The 19,705-nt window shown below is 44.6% G+C and overlaps 1 protein-coding gene across 1 annotated transcript; it reads right to left on the bottom strand.

Annotated features, from left to right (window-relative positions):
• Positions 1–40: 40 nt before the first annotated feature.
• Positions 41–19,166, bottom strand: polq (polymerase (DNA directed), theta). The gene is made up of 37 exons (XM_061084763.1): positions 19,099–19,166; positions 18,935–18,998; positions 18,377–18,846; positions 18,063–18,286; positions 17,702–17,878; positions 17,480–17,610; positions 17,231–17,387; positions 16,391–16,502; positions 16,099–16,300; positions 15,851–15,992; positions 15,484–15,630; positions 15,171–15,383; positions 14,166–14,308; positions 13,811–14,000; positions 13,343–13,485; positions 12,762–12,955; positions 12,553–12,677; positions 11,871–12,114; positions 10,439–10,767; positions 9,252–10,147; positions 7,990–8,560; positions 6,922–7,686; positions 6,097–6,228; positions 5,812–6,014; positions 4,357–4,564; positions 4,079–4,272; positions 3,865–3,993; positions 3,607–3,781; positions 3,344–3,461; positions 2,605–2,705; positions 2,434–2,516; positions 1,396–1,497; positions 1,174–1,285; positions 821–945; positions 567–702; positions 370–476; positions 41–154 (listed from the first exon to the last, which is right to left on the bottom strand). Exons 1-37 carry the CDS (start codon positions 19,164–19,166, stop codon positions 41–43), a joined length of 7,746 nt encoding a protein of 2,581 aa, XP_060940746.1.
• Between the last annotated feature and the right edge of the window lie 539 nt (positions 19,167–19,705).

The following is a 19,705-nucleotide window of genomic DNA, read 5'->3' as shown; positions in this document are numbered from 1 at the left end:
CAGTAACTTCATGTTGGTACCAGACATTAAAACATTGTGATTACAGATCGATGTCCTGCAGGTTCCCCCAGCTGGGTCCCACCTTGACTTTGGCCTTGAGCTTTACGTAAAGTTTTACTGCCGACTCCATCTCTCTCTTTACTATCTGAGCAACCTGATGAAGGGTTTTGGGAGAAAAAAAGAATTTTAAATATATTCATGTGGTCTTTTCTAGACCGTGATGTCCTTTTTCTTAAATTGGCCTAAAAGAAAAGTGCAGGAAATCCACTACATTTAAGAAATATACTCTAAATCTCTTAAGTTTCTTTATATTCTCTATATATTTAGTATAGATTCAGTAACTGACAATCCAGTAGATCATTTCCATACCTGGATGAGGTCGTCCTCTGTGGTTTCATAGATGAGCTCATCATGCAGCTGCAGGACAAAGTAGGCTCCTCTTAGGTGAGACATCCGAGTCCTGCTCTGGTTCCTGGCTGTATAACAGAGCAGAATGTTATCAGACACGATTAGTCTACAGGCTTCCACTGTCTGTGTGTGTGGTGTGAGAACGGTGAGAGTGTCACCTGAGAGTGTGTGCTGGTGGGACGCGGGAGCAGCAGCATAGGTTTTCCTCAGTCGCTTCTGGATGTTCACGGTGGCGAGTTTAACAATGTCTGCTGCTGAACCCTGAACAGTCGTGTTCACCGCCTGACGCTCTGCCTGAGGGAGGGAGCAAGAGGGAAACGGATGTTATGAGCAAATGAAACAAAACAAAAAAAATCAAATGTGTTTCACAGCCTACAAATAAACGTAAGTTGTGGTGGTGCAGCTTGCTTACATGTGCTTTGATGTGCGAGCTGGAGTTAGTGATTCCAGGGAGGTACCTCCTGCGGCCCTTCAGAGTCTGGACGTAGCCGTTCTTTACACAGTTCTTCACAGTTTCTTTAAGAAAAGCATTGATGCCTGAAACAGAAAAAACAAACACCACAAAGTGAAACCGCCTGAACTGAAACAATGTGGCCAGCAATTGTATTAATCGTTCCACAATATTCGTTGAAACTTGAAACTTAAATTTAAATACACCAACAATTTTTATATTTTAAAAGCAGAAGTATGTAAAAAAAAAAAATCAGGTATTGAATACATTCTGAGCCATTAGTTTAAGTATGATTAAAGCAGAAATGTGCGTACCTTTGTATCTGGACTTGAAACTCTCTATGTAGCAGGCTGCATCATTCTCCTCCACTCCCATTTGTTCCCCAAGAGACTTGGCTCCCATCCCGTAAATGATACCGTAACAAATCTGCAAAGACAAACACACATTATCTCACATGTCACACACTCACACGCAGGCTAGTGAGTTTCCCATTGAAGGAGCACGTCTGTGGTCCTCGTCTCTTTCCTGCCTCCCACCTGTTTCGCCTGTTGCCTCAGGTTGTCATTCACCGTCTCTGGGTCGATACTTTTCCACTCGGCGGCGATGCAGCGGAACACGTCTGCTCCTCCATTCAGCACCTAGTGAACACACAGGCTCCGTCTCACTTTACCTGCGATACCATGTTTAACATACAAGGGTTTAGGGTTGCAAAATTCCGGGAATATTCAAAGTTGGAAACTTTCCATGGGAATTAACGGGAATTAACGGGAATAAACTGGAAATGTTGTGGGTAATTTATACTAACTGTATTTACCTTGTCATATACAGACACAAATATAAACATTTTGTTGTGTCATAGGCTGATTTGAGCCCTGAGGAAACTTTGGGCACTTGATTATATGCTTCTGCATTGTTGTGTCATTCTTAACATAGGTCTTTGCACAGTATTTGCAAATGTACACAGCCTTTCCTTCTACATTGGATGGGGTGAAATGTCTCCACACATATGATAGTGCACGTGGCATTGTTCTGTAGAATAAGATGAGAAAAAAGTTTGTAAAAAAATACTAATGCAATGCCAGAGATATAAAAAGTTAGCCAAACAATTGGAATAGTCTGTAAAAATATTTTATAATTGATGGATAAATTAATGGAAATAGGCTAGATGAACAGATCAACAATCCTCAATAAGCATGTTAATATATTTTCCCCAGTAATATCATGGAAACTTACCTGACTAGTCCTGCACACTACAGCAGGCCTCAATAGCCCTGCTGTAGAGTGAAAGATGCTGGGAGTTATCTGTGCATGTGATGGAAGAATGCACAGTGGAGGGTTGAAACTCAACGTGCAGCGTGTGCTGCATTCCATACATCTTTAAAATAGAGTTTTAAATTATGTTTTTATTGCTCAGCGTTTAATTTGCATTGTTTTGTTTTTTTCAAAATTCCCAAAATTCCCGAGCTTAATATTCCCGTGGAAAGTTTCCGGAAAGTTTCCGGAAATTTACCGGAAATTTTCCGCCCCTTTGCAACCCTACAAGGGTTTCTTACTGTTCACTATAAACCACTGACCTGCAGAAGTCGCTGATCCTTGGACAGATGAGCCAACACTCTCAACTCCAGCTGGGAATAATCGGCTGCTAATATCATTCCTCCTGCAGTGTTGTGCAAAAAGACAAGGCTGACACACAACACACACTGAAGTTACAGACCAACTCGAGACAATTACATCGTTATAGTCACCTGAAAACGGTACAAAGGCGTGTCTCATGCTGACGGAGAAAGTCGGGCCTTGTCCTGCAGCTCCAGCTGGACCTGAAGGCACCGCAGAGCGTCTCTTCTTTCTGAAACAGAACAGCATGAGCTTTGTAATGAAAATGCATCTAATTCTTTCAACTCCAGCAACGTTGAGAATAACTTTGAAAATAGTCTTTAAAAGACATGTTTTACTTAACAAACTTTAGGAATTGGCACTTGTCGAATTCATGACACTGTATTTTCCTTCTCATATAATTGACTACGGTATAGTAAGTATTAGCATAACAGATTTGAGATTTGATGAGGTTACTTCTGATTGTGATTGACAAATGAATAAATTTACTTTTATATTGAAACATTCACCTTTTACACGATGTATCTTCTGTACTGTTTGCATGCAGAAGTTAAAAAACATAATATTTATGATACAAACACATTGGAGTATATATTAAGTAAAGCTATAACAATATGGGAGTATTTATATTGACTCAGTGTTTCTGAAAAGGCAGGAGTAAAGTCAAATGGATTTAAAGTCTGCAGTTATCAACACGGTAAGAGCCTGAGTGGAATGTACTTGTTTCTTTCTCAAGTAGACAGATTTATCCACCAGAGGGAAAATGACATATGAGGAAGTTATGATTAGAATAACAGTTCTTTCTGAGAACATACTGGAGGCCACCCAACCCCCCACTTTGAGAGACGCTGGCTCATAGGTCATACCCACCCTGGTTTGTTCTGGCAGGCCTTTTGTGAAGGAGGACTCTCATCCACCTCCGTGGGCATGTCGATCTCAAAGTCTTTGGGGACGTTCTGTATGTTGGGATCAGTGAAGCTCACTCGACCTGACAGCAGAATGAGCTCGGGTCACTGCATGTTTTATATTTACTGCTAAATAAAACGTGCTAAACACAAAATAATTCACCAATGAAATGAAGTTGTGTCCTCGTGAAACACGCTCCGTATGTATCGGTTGTCTACCGGCTTTACCTGTGGCTGTGTGTGTCTGGGCGATGGGGTATATTCTGTTCATGGCCAGTGAAGGATGATATTTTTTTTCCCTCTGCAGGGGGAACACCACTTTGGTCAGGGCATTCGTGATCCGCCTCCACTCCAGAATCACACCTGGCAGCGGGTGCAAGGGGCACAGTTTCTCCAGAACATCCTGCCAACATGTTTTTCATTTAGTTTAAACACTGTGGATGTTTCATCTCCCCAATAATGTTGTGTACTGCAAAGTAGTTTCACCTTGGTGGTGCTGAACTGCTTTCCAAGCCGCACTCTGCCACCGCCTCTCCTGGTGTAGCCCAGAGTCTTCTTACTTTTTGATCCGCCCACGTCACCATTTGGAGGCAAGTGAAGCTCCAAGAACAAAACCTAGCATACACAAGTTTGGAGAAACTGTAACTCTGAGTGAATTTGAAGCTTTGGAACAAAAGACTGTCAGGATAAAGAAGTAAACCTGTGCGATGTCGTCAACACTGGTGAGCGAGAAGCCGTGTCCAGCCAGGTTGTACGCCTGAGACTCCAGCGTGGAGAGCTTGGCCTGCATCACGTGTTTCTGTCTCTCACACTCCTCGGCACTGAAGCCCACTCCATTCAGTTCCAACAGAGCCAAACTCACCTGAGAAGGCATCTCAATGCTCCTGAATAGATCTGACACACACAAAACATTAAACCACTGATGTTTACCACAGTTCTGTCCACTGCTACAGTACTGTACGATTAACCGTCTATTACCCAGCATGCCGTCCTGCTCCAGCAGGCCGCGGACGTGCTTCATGACAGCATGTACGAGCACGCTCTTGGTCGCTGCTCTGACACGGGGACAGTGTGCATGTGCATTTCCGAGTCCATCCAGCAGAGGTAGCTCTTCAGGACAGAAGACAGTCACCATGTTGGGCAGGGTCCTCTCCTCACTGCCGGGGTCCACCAGCCAGCAGGCGACCTGTGGTGAACAGTCAACACAGTCGTTTAGCTGCAGGTTCAAGTTTAGGACATAAACCGCCTCCTACATGTTGGTGGAGGGGACATGGAACAAACTAATGAGTCAAAATACACCTGAAATCAGATGGTTTCTGACAATTTACAGACCTCTTAAAACAGGGGTTTTCAACTGGTTTTGTCCCAAGGACCACCATTCTGACTAGAAAGTAATCCGTGTCCCACTGATGTGCCTACGCGCGCATGTGCCTACGTGTGTGTGTGTGTCTGTGTGTGTGTGTGTGTGCATGTGGATAGAAGGAAGTTTTAACATTTGGTTTTTTCACGTTGGTTTTATTTCAAAACCTCAAACAAATCTAGAAAAATCTGTGAAAAAACAACAAAAACGGTTGTTTTCAGTGCTTAAGAATTGAATTAAAGTTGCAGTTAAAATTAAAATGCAGTTTGTAGTTGTACTGCATCTCAGAACCATATGTACATCAATATATAACGTTCATGACTTAAATGTACAGACATGTAGCTGACATGTTGAGAGAACGTTAAAGTAACGGTGATCAATAACAATCAACATAAACTGGGGCTACAACTGAAGAGGGGAGATGACAAAGTAATGCAGAATATGTCACAAATGATAATCATACAATATCACACAAACAATTGAGGCGTACTTAAGTTTAACCTCATGATCACCAGCACCTTTATATTATTTTAGACATATTTTTCTTATTTTAGATATTTTTCCCGATATTCAAGAGAAATCTGGAAATGTGTTGAAATATCAAAACGAATTTCGCGGACCCCCTGCACTGCCGTCGCGGACCACCAGGGGGCCGCGGACCCCCAGTTGAAAACCCCTGTCTTAGAACACTGATGATTGTTCAAGTGCTAATTTAATGATACGTTTAGTTTTAATTAGTTACTTGATGCTATTAAAACGAGGTGAAACATCATGATTGAAGACTGAGACTTGACTTATTGACTGTTCCTGGAAAAACAGGGTGTAGCTTCTTCTTCGACAATTAAGTTAGAAGAACTTCTCTACTGTCTGCAGGTGTGTGTGTGTGTGTGTGTCTCTGTTGCTATTGACACATTTATTTAGTTATTAATCTATGATGTCTGATCATGAATCTGGATCGCTCAGGTCACTTTAACCCTGATATCCTGGCTTTCATTCATAGCTTTTGACTCTGCATGAGTTCAAAGATGTGCATGTGAATGGACACTGTGCATGTATGAGCTCTGTATTCTCACCTTGGGGTCCTCACAGCTGCCCTCCAAGCTGATGCCACAGCTCAGTACAAGCGTCTTGTACACCTGGATGATGTCATAAGTGACTACCACTACCCCACTGGGACCCTCTGCTGGCCGGCTCAGACAAGCCCTCACCTGCTCCAGCCTCTCACTTACTGGCAGACCCTCATCCAGCAGAGGAGGAGCCAGACTGGAGCTCAAACCTGAGCGTTACACAGACGAGATGAATGAAGGGAAACATTTCAGTTGGATTGTGTCCAGTTACGTGCATGTGCGCGTCGCTACCTTTGCTCTGCACCTGCTGCAGAGACACGTAGTACGCGTCTCTTGCTCCCCAGCAGACCGACAGTCCAATCAGCACCAGTCCATCACTGTTTCTCACTGGAAAACCATTGAGCTTCTGATGGGCTGCTGATGCTGCACAGGTGGACACACGCATGGATGAGGACATGGGTTATTTAGGGTATTACAGTCATTTGTGTTGTAGGTGACAATCTTAACAAATGCAGAACATTGATTCTCTGCACTGTGCTTGGTAGATTAAGTAGACTTGGGGTGTTTCTGCCAACACTAAGTGTAAGACTCTGATCAACTTTGGCCTCCTGCAGGCCAGGAGGATGGTTGCTTTATCTTGGAGAGAGACTGAAGTATCGTCTACAGTACACAATCTTGGATTAGAGAGATGGCAATGTATGTTACATTACAAAAGCTAACCTATGTAATCAGGGGTAAAGCACAGGAATTTGAAGAGGTGTGGGCACCCTTAATGGACTTTCTCAGGCAACGGTAGATTATATCTATCTGTAGGGATATCGAGTGTGACATTTTTATTTTATTTTATTTATTATTGTTATTATTTTACATAGGTATGTATGTTTGTGTGCGTGTTTATCTTTACTTATTTATTTTTGTATATGTATGTGTACGCAGTGAAGTTCGCCTGCATTTCATTGTGCAACTTGTGTGGTATGTGTCAAGGTGTTTTGTAGGTTCTTATTGGAAATTAATAAAAGAACATTGTTCAAAAAGAGTAGACTTGGGGTGTAAAACTGTGCTTTCTAACAATCTATATCCCATTTTAATGCAGCTTAATGTCACCTCTATGTTTACCTCTCTTGTGTTTCCCTCCTATTTCCTCCTCAGGCTGCTCTCTGCGCTCCCTCTTTTCACAGGCCAACGCCAGAGAGTAGCGCTCCTTCGTTTTCCACTCTCGGATGAAAGTTTCAAATAGGCCCCTGTCGCTCGCCACGTCTATGATGGAGAAAGACCCAGAGCTGCTGGAATTTAGTGATGCTTCTTGGGACAGCTGAAGAGTGAAGCCTTCAGCGACTGGCGACTCTGTATCGGGGGGAGTCTTTGGTCGGTGAGAGGACGGAGGAGTGACCTGTGGAGGACGGCTGAGCTGCTGGTTGCTGCGGAGCACAGGTTTGGTTTTGGAGCATTGAACAGACCTGAGCTCGGATTCAGGAAGTGTAGTTAAAGATTTTGTTTTCTCGAGCTGGTGTTTGTGGCTCCGATCAGAGTTGGGCTGTTTAGTGTCGGTAGCTTCTGATGGAGGATGACCGTGTCCTGAGAGAGATTTACGACATTTCCGGGCTGCCTGTTTCCGTGGAGGAAGGGTTGAGGGGGTCGACTGGTTCAGGGGCTTGGTGGTGAGAGGCGACTGGACCGAGGAGGTGGTCAGTTTTACTCTGGGGGTGACCGGCGGCGTTTCCTGGGTGGGGGGAATGAGGTCACCAGCAGATCCTGGTCTCTCTGTGACATTCTCAGCTTCCTGACTGGAGGTGAGTGCCGACTGAGATTCGCTCTCGGCGGCAGGTTGCACATTCAGCTTTCCTGTGTTTCTGCCCGCTTGTATTGAGGGCTGAGGTGGATCTGGAGTTTCTGTGTTTGCAGAAGCAGCAGCAGGAGGAACAGCAGCAGCAGCAGGAGGAACAGCAGCAGCAGGAGGATCAGCAGGAGCAGGCACAGCAGCAGGAGCAGCAGCGTCTGTTGGAGTGGCTGTGTGGCCTGCGTTGGTGTTTTGCCAGGACTGGTCAGACATACTCGGCCAGCGGTCAAAGATCTCTTGTAAATCCGGGCTGCAACAAAGATTTCGTTCAGGTGCATTATCTACAAATAAAACATTCATGTTTGTTGCCGTCTCTTGTTCTCCACTTCCTCCCTCCTGTCTCCCACTTGCTCTGTTGTCCTCAGTGCACTCTGTAGCTGTGTCCTTGTCACGCTCACGTTGACTTGCAGTGCGCTCGGGTAGGGTTTGTATCGGCCCAGGTTCAGACGGAGAAGCCGACAGCTGTTCCTTTGCGTTGGCTTCCTGAGCTTGATGTAATCCTTCTTGCTCCTTTTGCGTTCTCTCCGTGTGCCTGAGCAAGCTCTGCCTCTCCAAAAAATGCTCGCCCACTAACAGCGAGTCGCCCCACTCCGACAGGTTGAAGGAGGACTCGCCCCACTGCACTGCCTCCTGCTTGTCGGCCTCCTGGTTGGCGAGGAGCTCACTGCGTCGTCGCTCCTGGGTCGATGGAAGGGGGCACTTCTGCTCCTGGTCGTCAGATTCCTCCTCATCTGACTGGTGGTGTGGGCTCAGACCAGCCAGCAGGGCGCTGTCATACAGGCTGTCGAACAGGAAGCTGCTGCTTCTGTTAGGACTCTCAGAAGCAACCTGATTGGCAGCAGGGGCGTCAGGACCATCGTCACCACCTTCATTTTGACCTTCATCCATGTTATCACCTCCACCACGACCAGGAGACATCTGGGAAAACAACAGAACTTATTAAAGAGGCAAACGCACATATATAATCATGATTAGGGCCCGAGCACCGAATGGTGAGAGGCCCTATTGAATCTGTAAGGATTTTTATTATTTCCCTTTGGGGGAGTTTTTCAGGGTCTAGACATGATCAAAAAGTTATGAAACTTTGCAGGAAATTTTTACTATACTGGAGTCATTTGAAATGGGCGTGGCAAAATGGCTCAACAGCGCCCCCTGGAAAGCAGCCCCTAGGTTTCCCTTTGACCAATTAACACAAAAATCGTGGCCCACGTGTATCATGACCAGACAAACAAAAAAGTCTCAAGGGGCATTATGAAAAACGCAACAGGAAGCCCGACATTTTATATTTAGTGGCCATTTTGGCCATATTCCACATTTTTACTTTGACGTACTTGTCCCAGGGCTTTCATCACATCAACTTCAAATTTAGATGAGGGTAATCACAACAAGATGGAGATAAAAAATGATTTCGAGATCGATTTTTCGTCACACCATGTGACCGTGGCGTGGCGTCAAAGTTTGATTAAACGCCATCAAAACACAAGGTTCTGTATCTCGGACATATATTGTCCAATCGAGTCCAAACTAGACATGTAAGACTAGAATCCCGGCTTGATGACATCTACACAGAAATTACGACTTGTAATTATAATGGATTCTGTTGAGTCACCTGGTGGCTGGTGTTGAGGATGAGCTCCATCTGGCTGACTGTAAGAGAGATGTTGAATCTGGGACATGGGTTGTTAGGGGCAGGTCCGTCGTCTCCCTCGGGCTCGACAGCTGTTTCTACCATTCCCTCCTCTTTTGTCTTTTCTGTTTCTAACATCTCATTCCTTCCTTTTTCATTCCTGTACTCGTATGACTGCTGAACGAGAATTCTTTCTGTCTGAGTGTCCAATTCAAAGCTGTCGCCGAAGCTCTCCTGTCCCTTTTCAACATCTCCCTCATCCTCCTCGTACAGCTCCGGAGAGGAGAACTTATCCACCTCTCCGGCCTCTACCCTTCTCCGCTTGGCTTCCGGAGAGAATAACGGAGGATCTGATGTGGCGCCGTTTGTCGGGCCAGAAACTGAGGGAGGAGTTTGTGGCCCGGGGTCAGAGGTCAACTGCTGGACTGCAGGTCCTGAGGTGTCGGCCGATTTCAGCGGGGATGTTCGCACAGTCTCTACGTTATCTTGGGGACATTTGTCAGTTTGTATGGAGTTCAGGACTTTGCTCAGAGCCCTTGAGTGCTTCTGTCTACTTTGCTGCAGAGGTGAGGCAGAACCCCCTGTGGTGCCGTCTCTTTTTAAAGTCCTTGTGGAAACACTACGTTGTTCTGCCACCCAGGATATCGGGGCTCTGAAACGAGGAGGAGGCATTGGAGGAGGCGTGGGCTGAGGATGGGGCAGTGACAGAGGCAGAGGGCTGGAAACAATCTCCGCCAACTCCTGCGTCAGACTTCTTTCAAGAACGGGCTGTTTTGCTTGCTGACCCACTGGTCTGATTGAGACTGTGCTTTCACTTTTCTCCTCTGATTTTTTGGGCTCTTCCTCTTCTTTTTCTGGCCTCATGGGTGTTTGTCTTTCTAGTTTTTCATTTAGATTTTTCGTTTTATTTGCCATGGACATATTTTTATTTGTCTCTGCTTTCTTTTCTGTTTCTTTGCCACTCTCCACTGGCATCTCATTATCTGTTTGTCTCATTTCTGAGTCTGCTCCATCTTTCTTTCTGTGCACCTCAAACTCTTTGTTTACTTCCTTCTCAGCAGGATTGGACTTCCCCTGCCCTCTCCTGATTTCACCTCCTGCTTTCTCCTGTTTTCTTTTCTCACTTCTATAATCCTCCTCTCTACGTCCATCAGTATCTCGACTCTTACTTTTCTTGAGCCCGCCTCCCTCCTGGCCGTCTTTAGTGTTACCTCCCTGCGCTTCGTGTGAGATGAGATTTGAGCCAGATGAGGTTTCCGAGCCACTGCTGTGATGGTCGTCAGGGCTGATGACACCAGGAGCTCCAGGAGGAAGTGTCGTCGGGTCCCACTGAACTCCTAGCCTTGCCAGGTCTTCCCGGAGGAGGAGCCTCGCCTCAGAAACAATCTCGTTGGCTGCTTCCTGCTCCGTCAGGGCCCGCCCACCTGTCACCCAGACACAGCGAAGCTTCCGTCTCTCCGCCACCTCCATCTCACTTTCATCCACTGCACGTTTGGAGCTGAGGAAAACAGACACCGTTGACTTCACATTTGGGCATCAACATTTTTTCAGGGAGATTAAAACTTGGTGTGTTGATGTTAAAGTTGCTTTGATTTAGAAGTGGAGCAGTCGTTCAGTTGTTTAAGGATTATGGGATGTATTTAGGGTTGCAAAATTCCGGGAATATTCAAAGTTGGAAACTTTCCATTGGAATTAACGGGAATATACGGGAATAAACTGGAAATGTTGTGGGTAATTTATACTAACTGTGTCATATACAGACATAAATATAAACATTTTGTTTTGTCATAGGCTGATTTGAGCTCTGAAGAAACTTTGGGCACTTGACTATATGCTTCTGCATCGTTGTGTCATTCTTAACATAGGTCTTTGCACAGTATTTGCAAATGTTCACAGCCTTTCCTTCTACATTGGATGGGGTGAAATGTCTCCACACATCAGATAGTGCACGTGGCATAATTCTGTAGAATAGGATGAGAAAAAAGTTTTTAAAAAAACGCTAATGCAATGCCAGAGATATAAATAGTTAGCCAAACAATTGGAATCGTCTGTACTCATATTTTACAATTGATGGATAAATGAATGGAAATAGGCTGGATGAACAATCCTCAATCAGCATGCTAATATATTTTCCCCAGTCATATCATCAATACTTACCTGACTATTCCTGCACACTACAGCTGGCCTCAATATCCCTGCTGTAGTGTGCAGGATGCTGGGAATTATCCTAGCAGTTATTATAAGGGAAGAATGCACAGTGGAGGGTTGAAATTCAACGTGCAGCGTGTGCTGCATTCCATCCATCTTTAAAATAGAGTTTTGAATGATGTTTTTATTGCTCAGCGTCTAATTTGCGTAGTTTTTCTTTTTTCCAAATTCCCGAGCTTAACTTCCCACGGAAAGTTTCCAGAAATTTACCGGAGAGTTTCCGCCCCTTTGCAACCCTAGATGTATTATTATTTAGTTGTTTTATATTTATCATTAAAAATGTCACAATGGAACCAAACTAACAGCTGTGCTACAACTCCTCTCAGCTGACGGCCCTTCTTATGCCTGTGTGTTGTATCGGGACTAACATCACTGCAACAGACACACACGCACCTCTTGAATGGGACTGCATTCCTTAAGGCTTTCTCCACGTCAGCCACAGTGGCCCTGGCTAGTTCAGCGACAGTACAGAGCCCTTGTGTGTAGAGCGCTCTGGCTCGTGTTGCATTCAGGAGGGAGACTCGGACCAGGTCCACCAGCTCCCTCTGGACTCCAAAGCTCAGCCTGGTCTGGTACTGGGACAGCAGCAGCTCCATGTTGTGCCAGCCCAGACGCTTGCAGAACACTGTCACCATACCTGAGGGGCAGCACAAAGTGAGCAGACTGTTTCTGGAAGCTCCATTGATTTAAAGTCATTCAATAATTGTCTCTTTTTAAGCTTTGGCTTTAAGCTTTTGCTTTCTTGCCGTGTCTGTGTGGGTTAATTTAATATGGACTCTCATCCAGAAAGAATTATGCCTCATTTAAGCCCGTGCCTGAGGAGTCTACACACTCAGACCTCGTGAACCCTCTCACGGTAACTTGATGCAATAAGCATGAGCACTAATGAACGATGGATACAATATATAGCTCTGAAGAAAGTATATCGTCCATCAGCTAATGGAACGAAGTCTATTTTGTATATACATTATTCTGAAGTGCACCTGTCTCCTGCTTCAAGTTACTATATTAGTAACTTCCCTCCATTTTTAATGTAAACTCTGTAGGTGTACTCTACATTGACCTCGCCATGTACCTGCATAAGTAGAAGCAGACTGCTGGAGAGACTGTAACTGCCCACGATTGCAGGTGTATTTAGAAGCAACTGTTCCCAAAGGCACCTCATTCACCAGATCCTGGAGTACAAGGGTGGTGAAAAACCTGGATAGTGACAACAAAGACAGGAAGTTAATCTCTAAAACTGACTGTTTGTCAATCTGCAATCAAGATAAAACTGAGCGTTACCGTTTATGAATTGCCATCTGTCTACGCTGCTTTTCTGTCTTGGCGACCAGTTTGCCGCTGACAGACCTGGCGAGAAAACCTTCCTGGACGCCGACCAGCTCTGCCACTCTTTTCATCGATGACGAGAGCTGCTCCCACAGACGGAAGAACTGATACCAATCTATGGTCGTCCACTCTGCATACAACGGGGTGATCTGTGAGGTCAAAGAACCATGTATGACTCTGCTTGTAGGGACCGATTAAATTGGTTTTTATGAGGATTTTTGCTCAAAAGCTATAATCAATTACTTGCTGTATAATGTGACAATTCCAATATCCACAGATTTGCAATTTCATAAATTGGACAAATCATGTTATTATTATTATTATTTTTTAACATATTAACTGTGATTAAGCCTCGATTTGAAATGTGATGCATACTACGCTGCTCTTCTAATTGACTTTATCATGAAATGTATGTTCACAAAAAAGAATAAAAAAAAAAACAAAGCTATAATCAGTTACTCTTATGGAATGAAGTGGTGAGGGTTCAGGGATAATCTGGAGTGAATAAAACAGAGAGAAAGTTATGAAAGTTGTACCAGATAAAGAATGTGCAAATCATTTTCCAGCACAAAGCCCTTCATGGCACGCTGGAGATCTGCAAATATTCCCAGAGCCTCGGGAGGGGAGAGGGAGGAGGAGAGGGTGGCGCCGCCGAGTTGAGTGGGACAGTATCGCTCCTCTGGATCTGCAGATACAACACAACAGATCTTCTTTTTTTTTTTTTCCAAATTGCAGGAAAGCTTTAGTAAGATATGAGTTTGGATTCAGTGTGCATATTTACAGGAGACTTGCACCTACATGTGATGTGCATTAACGTTAACTGTCGTAGTAGTGCAAATATCAGTGTATCCAGATGCATCTGTTTGACTGCCTTAACTAAGTGAATCAATTAAATGTGCCTTATAAGACTACATACTAGCTTCCATCCTGATATTATTTTCTAATTCTGTTTCCGTCGTGCCATGGCACATAATAAAATAGCACTTTGGCAATGGTGTCTGTACCGTCTCCCTCCTTCTGGATGCTAATAAATTCATTATCCATCAGCCATTCAACACAGGCCTCAATAGCCCCTTTGTTGGTCCCTTCGTCTGATCTGGATTTGCCGTCACATTTCGAGCTGGCAGCCAGAAGAGAACACGAGGCGTACAATGACACATCCTTTGGAGTGCTGGCTACACCGCCAACAATGATCTGTGATTTGGGATGATATGAATAAGGCACAAAAAAATGTAATCAAAGAGTTTATGAGGCAAAAATGTTTTTTTGTCACTAAACTGAAAAAAGACTTTTCCATAATCAAGAAACAACTCACATACTTTCTGTAAATAATAGTGTTAATGTAAATATCCATCATACCTCCAGGATGGCTCGCAGCATGCTCGTGGTGACACCTTCCCCTTCCTTTCTCACCAGACAGCTGCTGATTGGCTGAAGAGCACCTTTGAGGAGGATAATGCCTTTCTGACGCTCCGCCTCCTTACAAACCAACACACTCTCACCTGAAAGAGGAGCAACAAAATGACATCATACCCACGTGATGTGGGCTCCAATATACATGATAGCTCCATACCTATAGTTAAGGTTGCAAAGGGGCGGAAAAATTCGGTAAATTTCCGGAAACTTTCCATGGGAAGTTAAGCTCGGGAATTTTGAAAAAAACTACGCAAATTAAACGCTGAGCAATAAAAACATTCAAAACTCTATTTTAAAGATGGATGGAATGCAGCACACGCTGCACGTTGAGTTTCAAGCCTCCACTGTGCATTCTTCCATCACATGCACAGATAATTCCCAGCATCCTGCACACTACAGCAGGGCTATTGAGGCCTGCTGTAGTGTGCAGGACTAGTCAGGTAAGTTTCAATGATATTACTGGGGAAAATATATTAGCATGCTGATTGAGGATTGTTCATCTGTTCATCCAGCCTATTTCTATTCATTTATCCATCAATTGTAAAAAAAATTTACAGACGATTCCAATTGTTTGGCTAACTATTTATATCTCTGGCATTGCATTAGTGTTTTTTTACAAGCTTTTTTCTCATCTTATTCTACAGAACAATGCCACGTGCACTATCTGATGTGTGGAGCCATTTCACCCCATCCAATGTAGAAGGAAAGGCTGTGTACATTTGCAAATACGGTGCAATGACCTATGTTAAGAATGACACAACGATGCAGGAGCATATAGTCAAGTGCCCAAAGTTTCCTCAGGGCTCAAATCAGCCTATGACAAAACAAAATGTTTATATTTATGTCTGTATATGACAAGGTAAATACAGTTAGTATAAATTACCCACAACATTTCCAGTTTATTCCCGTATATTCCCATGTAAAGTTCCCGGAATTTTGCAACCCTACCTATAGTGTCAACTCCTTTTCTCCCTGCTCGTCCTGCCATCTGTTTGTACGTGAGCGGGTCCAACAGGTGTCCATTGAAAGTCGGGGTTCGAATGATGACCCTGCGCGCTGGGAGATTAACTCCTGAAGAGAGAGTAGAGGTGGCAGCTAGGACCCTGAGCATGCCCTGACGAAAAGCTCCCTCCAGCACGTCGCGTTCATCGAATGTCAGCCCTACAGAGGAGAAGACGAAACATCAGCGTAACAGGATACAATCACCCTGACGTTCAGCCCCCAGTTTGTTGGGGTCAAAGGGTTCAATGAGCGTGTTCACCTGCATGGTGGAAGGCCACGCCCCATGGCACAGTCCGCTGGAGGATGGGGTCAAGCCCAGCAGGAGTTCGTCTCAACTGGGCTAAAACATCCACTAGACCCTCTTGATCCAGAGCCACTGGTCTGAGGTTAGTGTCGCCCTGACCATCTGAAGAAAGAGATAAATCACCTCACTATACAATATTCACAGAGAGTTATTCATGAATCTTTATTAGAATAACCAGGCTTATTTAGGGGACTGATATTAATGAGTGTGTGAAATTTGCTGTGTATCTAGTAAGTTTAAATGTGGTTTCATAAGGGGACTTTCTGGCCTTGGCAGAGATGGGCACTCTAGTTTAGAATGAATTAAAAAATCTGTCTCATACCAGCCAGTCTGAGGTTGTAGAACTCCCTTGCGATACTGTCTGCTAGTTTCTCGCACCAGTTCTTTGAGGGGCAGAACATCAGCACAGAGCGGCCATCACTCACCGTCTCATAACACAGGCTCACTATGTGGTCGTCATCACCCTTTTAAAGCAGGAAAGGACACAGCACATGATTATATCACCAGTCAGGAGAAAGTGTGCTTCAATCGTGATAACCGGACACTGGAGGAGCCGGCCATCCCAATCACCTTAATGTGGAGGGCCGGGGTGAACTGTCGCACCACGGAGAGGCTCTTGTCGTAGATGTTGCAGCCCACTTTGAGATGCTCCAGCAGGGGAACAGGTCTGTAGTCAGTCTGGTAAAGCTCAGCACCTAACCAGCTGGCCAGGAGGGAGAGGTTAGGCAAGGTGGCGCTCATACCTATTATCTGTACACCCTCAGACAAAGACCTGTGGAAGGAGATGCACAGACAGACTTACTAATCTATTAACAGGATTGTAAAAACACTGCACAACAAGCATACAATCAAACAGACGGACCCTGTGGTGTTCTGCTTCCGGGCTACGTAGCGGATTTTGGTCAAGAGCAGTTCGAGCAGGTATCCTCTCCCAGAATCCCCGACCATATGCAACTCGTCCACCACCACCATACCTGGAAGCACAAAAAACAACACACAACCTCAAACTCATACTTTATGCTCTATAGTCACACACACACACACACACACACACACACACACACACACACACACACACACACACACACACACACACACACACACACACACACACACACACACACACACACACACACACACACACACACACACACACACACACACACACACTTTCAGTGTTGCATTAAACAGTTATAGCTTCTATATTTTCGCCCCCGTCCTTTTGCCTTGTCAGCCGGATTAATTTAAACTACTACACAGATTTACTTAAAATTTGTTGGATGGGATTGGACATAGGCCATTCAATTTCAGCAGATCAAGAATTTTTATTGTTTAACATTGTGAAAAAATTTTTTTTTAACATTTTCACCAATTTACCAGGAAATAATTCACTGCTCTTGCAAAAGTATATTTAAGGAACTGACATCGATGAGCGTGGGACTGCTGGGTCTTGTGGTATGCGCTTTACTGTTTGCATTCTAGTTTTTATTAGAGATGAATGTATCTCAATTTTTTCCGATTAGTCCTTTAATCTACCAAATGTCCGAAAATTTAAAAAAATACAAAACACAATTTTCCTGATCTCAAGGTGAAGTCTTCAAAAGACTTGTTTTGGTCAAACTAACAGTCACATATCCAAATGTACTACATTTAAATGATTCGAAAGATTGATAATTCTTTTACCACACATGCAGTATATTACCTAGTAGACCCATACTGTCCTCTTCAATGAGTTTGTTGATCAGAGAGTTGGCTTTTTCTATGGTGCAAACAGCCACATCCAGGGCTTTGAACCCTCCAGCAGCTGAAGTGCTGCCCATGTATCCCTCCACACGAACTCCTGCCTCTTCAAATACACTCTACAGGCGCAGAGACACAAGTCTTTTAGATGGAGATCAACTCAGAGACAACACTTAGATATAATATATAACTCTGTCCACGTCTCCCTCACTTGAAGATAGTGCATCTTCTCTTTAGCCACAGAGACAAAAGGTAAAATGAAGAGTGCTTTTCTTTTAGTCTCCAAAATACGTTTCAACATCAGCAGCTCGGACACCAGAGTTTTTCCAGCACTAGTGGGAGCTGAAAAAGAATAGAAATATAAAGAGATTCAAGTGGAAAGGAGCTACAATATAGACATTAAACTTTGAATTCATTTGTAACACTTTCTTACCGGAGTACACCAGGTTACCTCCCTGCAGCACCTGTCCCACAGTGAGGCACTGAGCCTGCCACTCGAACATGCAAGTCACGTTGTGTTTCTGGTAGCGCTCCAGGACGGCCTTAGGCAAACCCCAGCTGGACAACTGCAGCATTTCAGCTTGATTCAATGGAGCACACAGGACAATGCCTACAGAAGAGCACACATATCATTCTGCATTTACACATGACATGAAATGACACTGGTGGCAGTTTGAGCTCTGACATCAAGGTCTATTCTGAGAATACAAATGTAAATATATTTCAGTTAAAATTAGACAAACCGGGCATATTTCAACCTAGAAGATTTCATGACAATACTTAAAATGATTCACCTGGCTGAGGCAAGGTGTCACTGAGAGAACTGAGCTCTAATCCAGTGGGGATTGTGAGCACAGAGGCCGACTGGTTCTGTAGCGACTGCTGGAGCTTGGCCCGCTTCATGGCAGCTGTGAGGCGCGTGGGGCTGAACAAGATGTAGTCTCTGGACACATCCAGAGGGGGGGCAGCGTTCTCACTTGATCCAGGAGGGCTCTTTCTTCTGGGCGCACCCTTCTGCCTTTTGAAACCCAAAGAGTGAGAGACATTTGCAAACAGCAAAGTATAGAAAAGAAAAAAAAACTGGGCGATGATGTGAGTTCAGACTCACTTGTTGGAGCTGCCTGCTCGCTGACTGTCTGTTATGTCTCGACATGGTGGCTTCTTAATGTCGGCTGATGCAGGCACCAGCTGTTCTCTTTCTGAACCCTTCTTAGCGCCTTCTGCTTCCTCCGAATCCTCACTGAATAGAAGCTTCTGAGCGAGATCTTTGCACTCATCCGTCCAACCTGGTCTCTCACAATCAACACTTCGCCCAGAGACCCTCTCCCGGGCGCTGGGGGCTCCCCGGGGTCCCTGACCTGTGGGGGCTCTGCTGCTCTCCCGCTTATTGTCTCCAACTGGTGCAAGCGAGTGTGCCGGGCCAAAGGCCGCCGATGACGCTGGCTCCTCATGGGCATCTCTCTCTCCTGGTGTTGGGCGAGCTGCAGGCTTCGGAGGGTCGACAGCGTCCAGCACCTGGAGCAACTCTGCATCAAGGGCTAATGTGGATTCTCCCAGCGGGAACACTGCACCCCCACCCTAAGATAGATAATAATACAGGTTGATTGTGATGTGAAATATTTTAAAAAGCAATGTGAAACGCCTTCGGTCATGCTGTCACACTCACCATGAGGCTGTCCCTGCTGTCTGCCTGTCTGTCCCCTGGTAGAGGCTCCTCAGGAGCATGGAGGCTGTGGAGTTGGCAGTTTAATGAAATGAGATGCTAAGACGTCTCCTAGCAACAGGAGGAATCTGGTCAGGATTCGTCTAACATTATGAACTGTGACTCACCCTTGTTTCTTCTTGATCTGGTGCTGACCCATGTAGCTCTTCCTCTTCGGAGGACCCGAGGTGCTCATAGTGAACAAGCTGCGCTGGTTCCAACAAACGTGTGAGAAGCTGGATGTTAGTAAACATGACGTAAGTTTATAAACTGTATTTAACAACACGAACACACGCTGTATTGTTATTTAATAAATAAGACTTTATTTTGGAAGCTAAGTATAAACATTGTCTTTCTGTTTAACAGCGCTGAAGCGTCTGAAATCAAAAAGTCCGCCGCTCCGCCCCGGTGTTACACAAAAATAAACTCGACGGAACAAATGCTCGAATGCGATCGTTCCTATGTATGCTGCATCATAATACTACTACTACTTATAATACTACTAAAACTACTACTACTAATAAGAATAATAATAGCAATACAATAACAATGAAACCAGTGAAGTCATGTCGTGTTGAATCCAAAGTGAACGAGTCCAGCTCGAGTGTGAAGGTTCGATTCTCTTCTGTCTCAGCTCAGATGAACCTGAAGGCAGGAAGCCAGCTGAGTACGAGACAGAAACAAAAAAACAATTCTTAAACAAAACACTTCTTAAAAAACTGGTAGTGGAGCCAG

Source organism: Limanda limanda, chromosome 2 (assembly GCF_963576545.1).
Source record: "Limanda limanda chromosome 2, fLimLim1.1, whole genome shotgun sequence".
Lineage (NCBI taxonomy): Eukaryota > Metazoa > Chordata > Actinopteri > Pleuronectiformes > Pleuronectidae > Limanda > Limanda limanda.
This window is presented reverse-complemented; position numbering and strand designations above follow the sequence as displayed.

Excerpts from the sequence above, each read along its gene's own strand:
- polq (XM_061084763.1), bottom strand. The coding sequence starts at position 19,166 with ATGAGCACCTCGGGTCCTCCGAAGAGGAAGAGCTACATGGGTCAGCAC. Across the intron at positions 10,768-11,870 it reads AATGCAGTCCCATTCAAGAG|CTCCAAACGTGCAGTGGATG; the intron begins GTGCGTGTGTGT and ends TGTTTTCCTCAG. Across the intron at positions 1,286-1,395 it reads TGAGGCAACAGGCGAAACAG|ATTTGTTACGGTATCATTTA; the intron begins GTGGGAGGCAGG and ends TTGTCTTTGCAG.